The sequence below is a fragment of the Numida meleagris genome, chromosome 5, assembly GCF_002078875.1.
Source record: "Numida meleagris isolate 19003 breed g44 Domestic line chromosome 5, NumMel1.0, whole genome shotgun sequence".
In the NCBI taxonomy this organism is placed as follows: domain Eukaryota; kingdom Metazoa; phylum Chordata; class Aves; order Galliformes; family Numididae; genus Numida; species Numida meleagris.
Window position 1 is genome coordinate 4297439 of NC_034413.1, and position 12030 is coordinate 4309468.

Sequence of the window (12030 nt, forward strand, 5' to 3'; positions counted from 1 at the left end):
GATGACTTAGAGGATAAGGAGGTGTGCGAGAATGCTACTTATCTAGCTTATTCTGGTCGTACTCCTAATCACACGCACTTCATCTCCGCGAACGCGGCAGCAAATTCTTCCAGTGGCAGGAAGAAGAAAAGGCATTCGCCCACCAACAACAGATTTGCTGAAAAACCACCATCCCATCACCTCATGTCGCAGCACCCAGCTCAGGCAGACAGCCTCAGTGCATCTCCCTATGTGCTGTTCTGGGTCGGGGTCTGAGAATCAGACATTCCATCCAAATCTAGCGTATATATTTGTAGGAAAGGCAAGATATAAAGCTAGGTGCACGCAGGCAGCATGACCTTGTGGCCAGTCCCGTCACCGGGCAGGGATTTCCTTAACAAACCCTGCTGTACCTGGCATGGCAGATGCAGTAAGCAAGCAAAATACACAAAATAAAGCCACTTATCTTCAACTGGCAACGAAAAAATTTATTTACAATAGAGAATTTCATTTAAGTGACATGCATCTTGATTTTTTTTTTTTCATTTTTTCATTTTATTTTACAAATCAGCAAATGCAGATAAAGTTTACACTCCTTAAGGCAAGAGTCCCCATGCAAGTAATACATGTTTATATTAAATCCAAAAGACATCCAACATGGGAACTCATGTACAAAGGGAAGGCTAGGATCAGCAATTTGTAATTTCTTAAGAGAACTTGACAATCTCCCTGATACAGGAACTTTGAGATCAACTTGCTATGAATTATACTATGAAAATGCAAACAATAGCAAGAAATTCTGATAGTCATCTTAGTACTGCATACAATTAAATCAACTTTATTTAGAAAGAAAATACAGTAGTGCATACGAAAAAGTGAAAATATAACCTGTCCACGTAAATGTATGGACATCAGTGTGCCAATGGTCATATTGCACTCAGTGTTGAAGTCCAGAAATTTGGTTAAAAGTTAGCTTTTCCCCATTTTGGCAATCAGTTCGTCACAAATCTTTGTTAACTCTTCTATCTCTTTATTCTGGAAAACAAAAGGCAGCATTAAGATGAGCAGATTTACAAAATCATTCCAGCTTTCCTATGAGTGTGGAAGAACAGTGTTTTCTCCAACAGTGAGACAAGAATATATGTATGTATAATACATATGCACACGTAGTGCAGCTGTGCACAATGCCTCAAATAATTTGCTTACTTCTTTCCACACAGAGCTCCTCTTATTTCAGTAAATACAGTTCAGCTCCAAATCACGTGGTGATTCAGGACCAGAATACAGCAGTCACTGCTGGCCCATGATAATAACACGCAGTGTGCATCTGTTTCCAGGCTGCTCCCTATGGCATTATTTTCATTCTGTTCTCATGGAGCTCTAAGCAAGGACCTGCTGCATTATACTGGAAGTAAGCTCCTTTGCTAAGCTAAAGGACGAGATATAAATAGCAATTTTCTGCATCACTTTTGTTCTAAGCTGTATGGGTCTGCATCCGACCACTTCGCCTATATAACAGTTACTAACATTTAACCTAATATTGGAGTTACAGCTAAAATATTAAGCAAAAAAAAAGAGATGGACTAAACCAAGAGAGAAGGTACATATAAAAAAAAAATCAAAGCACCGTACACAAGTGCACGCTGAGCTGGGACTGGGTCTGAACCAGCCCCAGGCCGGTGCCTGAGATCAAGGCCTGGCCGTGTGTCCATCTGCCCGAGCTGCCCGGTGCACAGCAGGATGGTTCTGCTCTGAGGATGGGGTGATGCTGCTCTGCCCGGGGCAGGGAGCTGCCAGCTGGCTGCGCTCCAAGAGCAGGACAGGTCCTTGGGCAGACCTTGGCCTAGATCTAAGCTCCAAAGGAGAGCTGGATGCTGCCACTCCGAGGGAAGGTTTTGCTTTGCTATGGTCATGTCATTGCCTTAGAGTCATAGAGTCATTAAGGTTGGAAAAGACCACTAAGATCATCTACCCCAACTCCCAACCCACCCCCACTGACTGTGTCCCTGCAACACCTCCAGTGCCAGTGCCTCCCTGCTCTTTCTGAGAAGACATTTTTCCTGATATCCAACCTGACTTCTTTGCTAAAAGAGCAGAGCTGCTACTTACCTTCTGTTCCAGTGTCCTTTCCAACGCGTCCACCTTCAGCTGCTCTTTACGAAGGCTGGCCTGATACGCCGCTTGCTCTTGCTGAGCCTTGCCTCTCACTTGCGCAATTTCAGCATTGGCTCTAAAAAAACACAGATTTTTGTCACGTCAATTGTGTACGGGAGAGGATTGAGAGTATCCAAGGATGGATTGCATGTTAAGAGACGGGCAGTGCTGCTTTCTGTGTATCTTTGAAAGCAGCCTGAGACTTGTCCCTAGAGACTTCTCATGACTCCTCCTCTTGCTCAGCAGTCTGCAAAGCCTTTTCTCTATGCCTCTAAGGGAAGGGGTCAAAGACACCACTCAGCAGGAGGTGTTCTGTGCAAGTTTCTCAATCTGACCTCCAGTTCTCACAGACAAGACTCAGAGCTGGGGCAACAGCTGGGAAGCAAATCCAAGTCTCACTTTGCTTTAGGCACTGATCAATGATGTTTTGGAGACATCCCCTGGGCCTAGAGGACTGCACGTAGACTCCAGAAATGCTTACTTGGTCATTACATGGGAGCATTAAAGATGATCATAACAACAACCCCAACGGGACCTGCCTGTCTTAAGGCACAATCAGATGTTCACACCTTAGTGGTGGCTTATGGATTTACTATATATGCTGATGTGGTGTGATCTTTTGTGCAAGTGCTCATCGCCATCAACACAAGTGGGCAGACCCAGCTTAAACCAGGGGTCCAGAATTAACAGAGAGACACCTGCTCTGAATTATGCGTTCTGTTCTGCTGACTGATGTCAGGGCAGCAACACAGCACAGGGCAACAGCAAAGCACTTGGGCATGAACACTGGCTGCAAATGCAAACACCTGAGCACAGCCCTTTGTAGCTGCATAAACATGGCTAACAGCTTCTTCCTTGATCTTCCCTGCAAAATGCATTAAAGAGACACGAAGACATTCAAAAAAAAGGGAATTTTAAGGTGCTCAGCATGGAGCCCTCCTGGAGGATTCTTTCAATGTGAAAATAATTTTTCTTTAGCTATGGTCAGGAGCTGGAGCACAGCATCTGGAAGGAGTGGTTTTGGAGTGCAAGGCTCGGCCACAGGGACCTTCCTGCAGCATGAACTCCTCCATGGAGATGTGCATAAGCAATTACCTGTCCAGTTTTTCCTCAGCGTGGATTTTGAGTGCTTGATACCTCTGTTCTTCTTTCTTGACTCGTGATAAATACTCTTGCGCACATTTCTTTAGTACTTCTTCATTCTTAAATGAAAACATTACATTGCATTTAATCCAAATCACATTCAGATACTTGGAGGGAGGCTGTCTAACACTGACAACTGACCAGCCTCCACAGATTTCATTTGGAGCAATTCTGCACAAGGCAAAAAGCTTTACAGTGCTTCTGTCTGTGTATGGAACCTGGCTGGAATCCTTTGTTTGAGGATTACACCACACCATGCACTTTAGACATAATCTCTGGGTGAAGAGAAAGATTTTGCAGAAGCACATGAGAGCCTGCTCAGCCTTCTTCATAACAGAAATGGACGTTACCATGACTCTCACCTTTCGAAACCCCTCCAACACTTCTTTCATTTTCTCGTATCTCCTGAAAAGATCTGCCAGGGATTTCTCCACCGAGTTCAGATCCGCCAGCGCTTGCTCCTTCTCCACGATCAGCTGCTGAACAGTGTGATGGGAGACAGACTTCTCTCTCTGCTCGTCCTCTGGTGGAAAGAAGATGGGGGAGAAAAAAGAAATCAATACAAACGCTGATTTCTCTATCATCTATAGTTTCTACTACGCTGTGCTCTATGCTGTATGTATGTTAGTAAGTCCACAGAAGGTCCAGAAGTCCTTGCTATTCAAAGACGCAATCGTGTTTTGGAAAAAAGTTGCTAAATACAGTGCTAATTAAATACTGTAATACTGGGGGGAAAGGTGAAAACATCTTCTTACAGATGGTTTATTTCACTGGGAACTCAGCTGCTCCCATGAAGGAGGCACTGGATTCTCCATTTGCCAGAAGAGGCATGAGCTGATGGAGACTACATGCAGCAGTATAAGGAGCACTGGCAATAAATTATTTGCCACTTCTGATCTATGTTGTGACCTCCCACCATCTTTTCTAATCCTGCACAGACTTTCCTTCTTAGGAGCTCTGTAGACAAGTGCCAGGAAGGAAATCTGACTTTGGGCAAAGCTTTTAAGTTCTGGCTTGTGGAAAGCATCTCCTAAGCTTCTCTTGTGTTTAACTAACTTTGAGGCAGGGAGGGTGGGAAGAGCAAAACAGGATTCCAAATCTATACAGAAAATAATTTTTTTCAAAGTAATAAACTGGAACAGCTTTATAACAGTAGGAAAAAAACATCTGCCACTGCCTACTAGAAGGGTACACTGTTGGCTGCAGATCCTAAAATAAGACTTTTATGTCTCTGTTTTAAGGGCTGCTTTGAACGATACTGCTATGAGATAAACTCAGAGAAATGAGCCACTTTATATTACCATTTTCTTATACCTCTGACAGAAATTAAAATAAAGGAAAACGTTCTCCCATCCAAAAAGCAGTTTTAGAATGCACAACTTTTCATTTAAGCCTCCTATATTTAGAAATACGTTGACAGGTGGTTAGTTTTTCACTCAAAGGGAAGCCTGTATCAGAGAGAAGTATTTCATAGTGTCGGTCAACCCTGAAACCTCACAGTTCATCCTATGAGTTCCCAAGCTGCCATTAACCTCTTCCTTTTGCACATTCAATCTCTCTGCAGTCCTCTGTGTTTGTGCCAGCCTAGAGAAGCCCCAGGCAGTGACAAACACCTCCAGGATGGCAGAGCTGAGGAGCCCAGAGCCCTGTAATGCCCCATCGCTCTGATAACTGTTCTCCCTTTTGACTTCTTGAAGACACACTCTGATTACTTGTAATACTCAAATAAAAGGAGAAACCCATTGATTTCTCTGCCTTCTTTTATATATTGCTTTGAGATCTGAGAAGCTGCCACCCTGTGCTCCAGCAGAAGCCTTCCTGAAGCACGCTGCAGATACAATCTGCCCAACTCAGCCCCCAAGCACTGACTGCCATGATCTTGGTGTTGGGCAGCACCTCTCCCCACAGCTCCATGCAGGAGAAAGGAGCCATTTTATCCCCGAGTCAAGTACCTCAATGCGTTCAAGGTGACAACTCGAACAAATAAATTTCCATTTCCTTTTTCTGAGATTACTGCGGTATTTTAGCAACTTCCCCCTTAACTGGAGGGCAACCCAGGCAGCTGGCGATGCTGCCTCACTCCTCACATCTGGGAGCTCCTTCTTTGCCTTCCAGCACCATGGGCTGGAAGGGCTGGGCAGACCTACCAGCTACTTGCTGCAGCCATCATTTAGCCTTAAGGAAAAGGCTGCTCCGTGGAGCTGTGCCGGCAGCAGCCCACCAGCCAAATCTTAGCTACCCAATTACAGACACTTATTTCTACATTGTTTCTAAAGCAGTTTATGAGGGCTATGGGATTAAAATATCTCAATTAAAAGGCTTCTGTGTCTGTAACACATGCTGTCTGTGGCTCACCACCACCACTAGGATTGCTCAGGACTAACAGTGTCCAGACAGACAGAGCAAGGCCACCACCACAGGAGCAGCAGATCTGCCCCATGGCTCGGCGCAGCGTTCTTACATTACTGAATGGGAATGCAGCAAACGGAGAACAAAAGCAAAAGAAAGGAAAAATGCAGAGTGGTGGTGTGAAAGTTGGTGAAAAGCTTTACTTACCAGGCTTGCCTGTTTGTATTTGCAAGCAAATAGCAAGAAGCAACGAAAACGGAAGCAAAATAGAAAATCAGGAATTGTTAGGAAAGCAGAAAATAAGTAATGCAACAACCCGTAATGCACAAAGCATAACATCTGTTTGTCTTCATAATGAAAACTTCATTATGCCTTTAAGCTTACAAGTACACGGATACATTTTTAACAGGAAAAAAAAAAAAAGAAACAAAAACAAAAAAAAAAGCCCAACATCACAAATCCAACAGTACAAATAAACCTGCAGCAAGGATTCTGGAAGGGGAGCAGGTGAGCGTGACCAAGGTGTGTGCAGGTGCTGCGGGGCGAGCAGGGGCCGTGCAGGCTCTGCCAACCCTTTGTGAGCTCAGCTCAGGCTGCAGCACAGCAGCAGGGCTTTCCTCTGTCTCCCCACCCTCAGCAGGCAGGAGATTGCGTTAGGGGCCCAGCCAAGTGTGAGGAAAAACAGCTAAAGCACCAGGGAAAAGTGATGCAGAGACACTAATAGGGATCTGTGCACTGACAGCGTGCAAGCTCTGCCCGCACAGCGTGGGGTGTGGGGCTGATTGCATGAGCTGAGGTGGGTTAAGATTAGGTTGTTTATGTGCATGACAGCAATAGGAGATCTGCCACAGCCCTTGAAATCAATGGCAATGACAGCTTGCAGCACATGTTTTCAGTGCTTTATATGCAAACACATCCACAGTCTTATTTCATTAGTACGTGGTATTTTCAGTGTTCCCTCCACGTGCACACGACAGCCTGGAAAAGCGGACTAGGATCGCTCAACCACACTGAATATTCATTAAAGGGATTTGTGAAATTGGTTCACTTGCAATGCCCTCCTAGCAGAGGGCTCTGTAAATAGCTCAGAGGGGTTAGATCGTAAATAGAAAGAGCACAGGCATTTCTTTTGTTGAAATGCATATTTTGCTCCAGCAGGGAGACATCACTGCGATAACAGTGCAGTGAAGTATATGCAAATAGCATGCAGACAATCACTTTCCCCACAATGTGGCATTTGGGTGAGTAAATTCTTTCATCAGAAGGGACAATAATTTACAGCGAATGTCAGGAGAAAGTGGGATAATTAGATCGAAAATTTACACTAAATGCAGGGAGAAGCGGCCTCACATTTATCATGCTGTAAAATTTGCATATTGCTCTAATTAGCACATGCTTTCTGTGTCACTGCTGTTGTTTCAGTTCTTTTGAAAATGAATGGCAAATTATGTTATTTGCAGCCATAGCTCTTAAAAATTTGCTGCACGTCATTTGGAAGACTCTGACTGATACTTTGAATTAGAAGTTTGAAGTTCTTTCTATTTCTTCAGTGGTCAAAGGCCTGATGCTTTAAATATCCTTGATTTCTTTAAAGAAGGTGAATTTGCAACTGTAGAATTTGCTATGCATGCCATGGCTGTGCTGTTACTTTTGGATCCTTCTTCCATACCTTCTCATTGCACTACAGACTCACAACTTATGTACATATATTTAACCTGCTTCTCAAAAAAGAATTTGGGTTTGCAATCAAAAGAAACTTCTGCTGCTAGCTGCATGCAGATGCTTGGGGAGAATGGGGCAGGTCCTGTGTCTGTCCATACAAATGGCCATTTAAGCTGAAGAACTCCCTGCACAGCTCCTGGGAAGCTCTGCACAGGGTAGATACAGGACCTACAGGCTGTCTAAGCACTCAGGTGAAACTCTGTACTACTAAAAAACAAAGAATCACTTGACAGCAGTAGAACACATGTAAAATAGGAAAAAATGCCCCCAGTATTTGAAGAAGAAAAAAAATTACATTTTGGAGCTGTGACCCTGATTCTTTGCCATGTTTGATAATGTCCATGATTGTGCATGAAGCAGCACCAGAGTACACCCAGTGTAAAATAAAGGGAATCAAATTCTTGGCGTAGTCTGGTCACTCCTGTCTTAACACTTGCAGGATGAGAATGACAGACGTTATGTCAGAAAGCAGGCAAATTCATTCAGGTTTACACACGAAAGGCAATGGAGGCAGAATACTATGTACAGAGAACGAAGCACAGAGATGAAGACTTATTTCTAGACCCTTTTGTTCCCTTTTCATGAAAGGAGGTTGGGGTGTCTCCCATGGGCTGTGAAGTGCAGGAAGGCAGCACAGCACCAAGCACTGAACAGCTCCCCTACCGCTCCCTTAGGGCAAAACTAAGCAAATCTGCTATAAAATTTAAAAAGAACTCAAGCTTCAAATGCTAACAAAACAATGTAGAAGAAAATTTGGGGGTTATGCCACACAGACCATGAGGGACTGCCAATTTTAAAAGGGATAAAACATTTATATATATTAGAAGTCGATAGCTGTGATAAAAGCCCTTCTGTGTTAAAACCCTTTAGGAAGATGCAGAGATACCTTTTGTGTTGCTGGCATGCACTGCTTTCTATGACAGTTCTCCCAGAGGAGCAAGAAGAATAACTTCTTGACTTTTTAAACAGATTGTGCAAATAACCTGGAGACCTTTATGTCAGTAGCTGGGGAGGTGGACTGGCCACTCACCATCTCTCAGCTGGGATTGAAGTTAATCTAGGTTTTGGTTCAACCAATGCACTTAGCACAGATAATCTCTGTTGTTGTAAAGAGCTAAGTTTGGTATCTCCTGTTAAACAGCTGTGAGCGGATGACTAAAGGGTTTTCAGGTCATTTTATGTCTCTCCTGGAGATACCGGTCAATGCTGGGCAGAGTGTCTGAATATGTTTTCTATGGGACAGTTTGCTTTGATGCAGGAGAGAAAGCCCTGACCTTTCTGTATCACCTGGGCTGCCTCAGGGTTTACTTTCTGTAAAATGAAGCACTAGCTTCTCATCGCCACCTGGAAGCACACCACATGTCCTCGGATGCATCTCGATTCTCAGCAGCATGAGCGGGTGTAACCGGCATCAAAATGAAGCCCACAGACTTAAATCACATTTCTACACTCTCTTCAGAAAATCAGAGTGCAGGATTGCATCTTTCATGGCAGAAACACCTACCTATCATCTGAGCAATCGTCTTCTCATATTCCGAAACTATTTTCCTGAAAGAGGAAAAGAAGAAAATAGAAAAACTTTTGGTCAACATCATATGAGTTAATACGTACGTAGAAAATAATGCTACTCAATAACTGAACTACAGTATAAAAACAGGATACAGATCCCGCTCCACACTTTATATATATATATATATGTTCTTTCTCTATTTCTCAACAAATAAAACTGATAGCTTAAACGTCGCTCCTGCACGGGGAGAGAAAAGGAACTGCTTTGAAACATACCCAAAGTGCATTACCGATCTCAGCTGAAACATAAACATAATTACATCAACCCAATTTAAGAGTTGCATCAAGTCTCCGTTTCCTATTGCCTTCTTCCGTCCCCTCTTCATTCACCGTGCTTGCTTATTTTTGATGTAAACATTAACAAAAGTTGTAACTGGTAGGCAAGTAAATCTAATAGTACAGCTGGCCCTCACCCAAAATACATCTACTCTTCCACTCTCCAAATGTGAAGAAGTGACCCATTAGCACTTAAGACAACACAACACAAACATTCAGCTGTGGAGCACAAAGCCCACCGTGTCCTATTTCACAAACCTTTCGAAAAACAGAGGGGGTAAAATGTTACTTTTAAGACTATTTTATTTCACATACTCGCAGTAGGCTTTGAGTTTCCTTCTTGAAAAGAGGTTAGCCAAAATAAGCAGATTAAATGTGATTTAGAAAGATGATCCATCCCTTTCCAGAGCCAAATAAAGCTAATGAAATGAGACTAGCTTGATCTGTGCTTTGATTTGTGAGCCACATAGGACTGCCTATGAAAAACAAAATTACTGTACTCTTCATCTGAAGTGGGTATTCCAAATAGCCCACTGGTATTTGAATACATATTTTTTTTTGAAGTCCCTGCTCGCTTTGATTTGCTCCATTTTAGCTAAGTCTGCTGCAGTCAGTGAGGTTACAGTAAGGATAAGGGGAAATCCTGGCACAAAAGTCAGTGAGGGAAGGAGAAAGCTGTGGAGATCCCCCAAACCCAGCGCAGTAACTCCAGCGCAGCCTGTGGAAAATCTAGATCATAAACAGACCCCAGACAGTGGGATCATGTTCACATAGAAGGTAAGCAGTAGGGATTTGAAAGCCACGTCATCTTCTTGTCATACCAGCCCCCTTTAGGAAGTCTGATCATCTTAGAAAAGGAAGCCAAGGACTCACAACAATGAGTACAACACTAAATGTTGTTAGAACACTGCACAGCTTCCCAGCCTGTAACCATGGAAGTAGGCAGCAAAGTCCAAGATCTATTTCTTACTTTCATCAGCCTAGGCTAGTTCAAGTATATACCACATTCTTTGCAATATGCAGCCTTATGAATAACGCGGCAGCTGTTCAGTAAATGTGGATACTACAATATCACAGCAATTTTAATATTATTCAATTTAGAAAGTGAGGTTCTCAAGGCTTGTTCCATATCCATCACAAAGCTCTCTTTCACTCAAGCAGCTGAAAGAAAGGTCATTGTGGGTGGGGAACCCAAAGATGTTGGCCATGTCATTCTTCTCTGTGATGGAGCAGCTCAACCCATGCTACATAGGCTTAATTTCTGGTATTTTAGACCTCTGGTCTACTTACTGACTTTCCACAATTGTGTAAGTTGTAAAAAAACAGAAATTCAAGGCTACCTCTCGAAAGGTCTCCTGCTTGATTTCCCACATGGAGGTATGATCAATTGGACCTCCAACAAACCGTGTTTAAAACATATCCGGCCTGACTCTGGTTCTACCCTTGGGCTATGGCACAGCTCATCACTGGTTATCTGCTTGATAGATATTATATTATTACAACTTCTCATTTAGCTCCTCTTCTCCAGAGCGGAATTTCTTCCAGACTGACATTTTGCTGGAAACTTGGCTAGACTCGGGATATTCCAGGTGGAGCAAGGAGTGCTTGCATAAAGAAGCACTGCTGCTCCTTCTGCAGAAAAAGTTTTGCTATTATGCGTGCAACACGATAATCCCAGCCTTTCCCTTCATTCCTTTCTTACAATTATGTCACATCTAATTGCTGCATCTCTAATTTACCACACATGGACTGTTTCAACATTTAATCTTCCAAATGAAATCTTTGTGCATACACGCACATTTCATCATTTTGTGACAAAATGAGCCAGACTTTTTCCCCATGTGCCTGTGGGAAATTTGGCTTACACGAGGCTTTTTTTTTCATATCATATTTTATTAAGGACATAACTATAGAAGCAAATTACTGTGAGGTACAGAAAGGAACAGATCTGCAGTGTGTCAGATGCTCTTTCTCTCTGCTCTCCTTTCATTAAGGGATAAGCAAGCTCTGCCAGTGCCTGTTTGCAGCCAGCAGGCGTGTGTGCCCTGGCAGCTTCCAGAAAGTAGACCAAGTACTGCACTGGAGTGTGCACTGAACTCTGAGTCATTCTTTACATAATTCCTAGGTTTCTTTCATTCCATGTTTTGTTTTTTGGATTTGACTGCTTGCAGCAGCTCCTTTCCATTTTGCCTCATTATGCACTGAGAGCTATGCCAGGGTTTTGGTTCCTTTCCCAGGCGGAGAGCAAGAGAGGTGAGAGAACTCAGCGGGTGCTGGGAGATGGCTCCTCTCAAAGACATAAAGGGGCTGCCCTCGCCTTCTGCAGATGCCTCTCTTAAGATGCACTGGCTCAGAGCCCTGTGCTCCTCTATTCAAATCTGCCACGTGTGACTCTTGGCATCTCTGCTGGTGTTTGCTGACTTGTGCAGCACAGTTTTTTTTTTTACCCCTATTCCATCAGTACAAGTTTCCTGGATGCCAGCCTGAACTGCAGGTGCAGATCACCTCTTGAAACAGCTTACTGGCTTTAGCTTTAAGCTACCTAGGTCTTTAACTTTGGGAAGAAGTTGGCGCTAGAACAGAAAATTCAGTCTCCGAAGTCACCATAGAACTTATTATTTGAAAGACAGATGCTAAAATAATCTGTCTGATCTCTTTTATTTATGAGATAAGGACAGGGGTGGGGAGAGGGCCTGTCTGTTTGAAGGTAGAAAATAATAGGCTTTAAAAATTCCACAGAATATTTTTACTCTTTTAAAACTGATGACTTTCTCAGATTCAGGTCAATGAACGGGTCAAATTTATCTGTGTGTTATTCCTATGGCATTACCACTGTAT

At 43.3% G+C, this 12030-nt stretch overlaps 1 protein-coding gene across 5 annotated transcripts in view; it reads right to left on the reverse strand.

Moving 5' to 3' along the window:
- The window catches only part of TACC2 (transforming acidic coiled-coil containing protein 2), a 113035-nt gene continuing 101449 nt past the window's right edge, over nucleotides 445–12030 (reverse strand). For all 5 annotated transcript variants that reach the window (XM_021400256.1, XM_021400254.1, XM_021400255.1 and 2 more), the window contains 5 exons: nucleotides 8852–8895; nucleotides 3639–3799; nucleotides 3229–3335; nucleotides 2089–2209; nucleotides 445–1014 (listed from right to left, as the gene is read on the reverse strand). In XM_021400256.1, the coding sequence (XP_021255931.1) occupies nucleotides 949–1014; nucleotides 2089–2209; nucleotides 3229–3335; nucleotides 3639–3799; nucleotides 8852–8895 (499 nt within the window). In that variant the 3' untranslated portion in view covers nucleotides 445–948. The remainder of the gene's footprint in view (nucleotides 1015–2088; nucleotides 2210–3228; nucleotides 3336–3638; nucleotides 3800–8851; nucleotides 8896–12030) is intronic.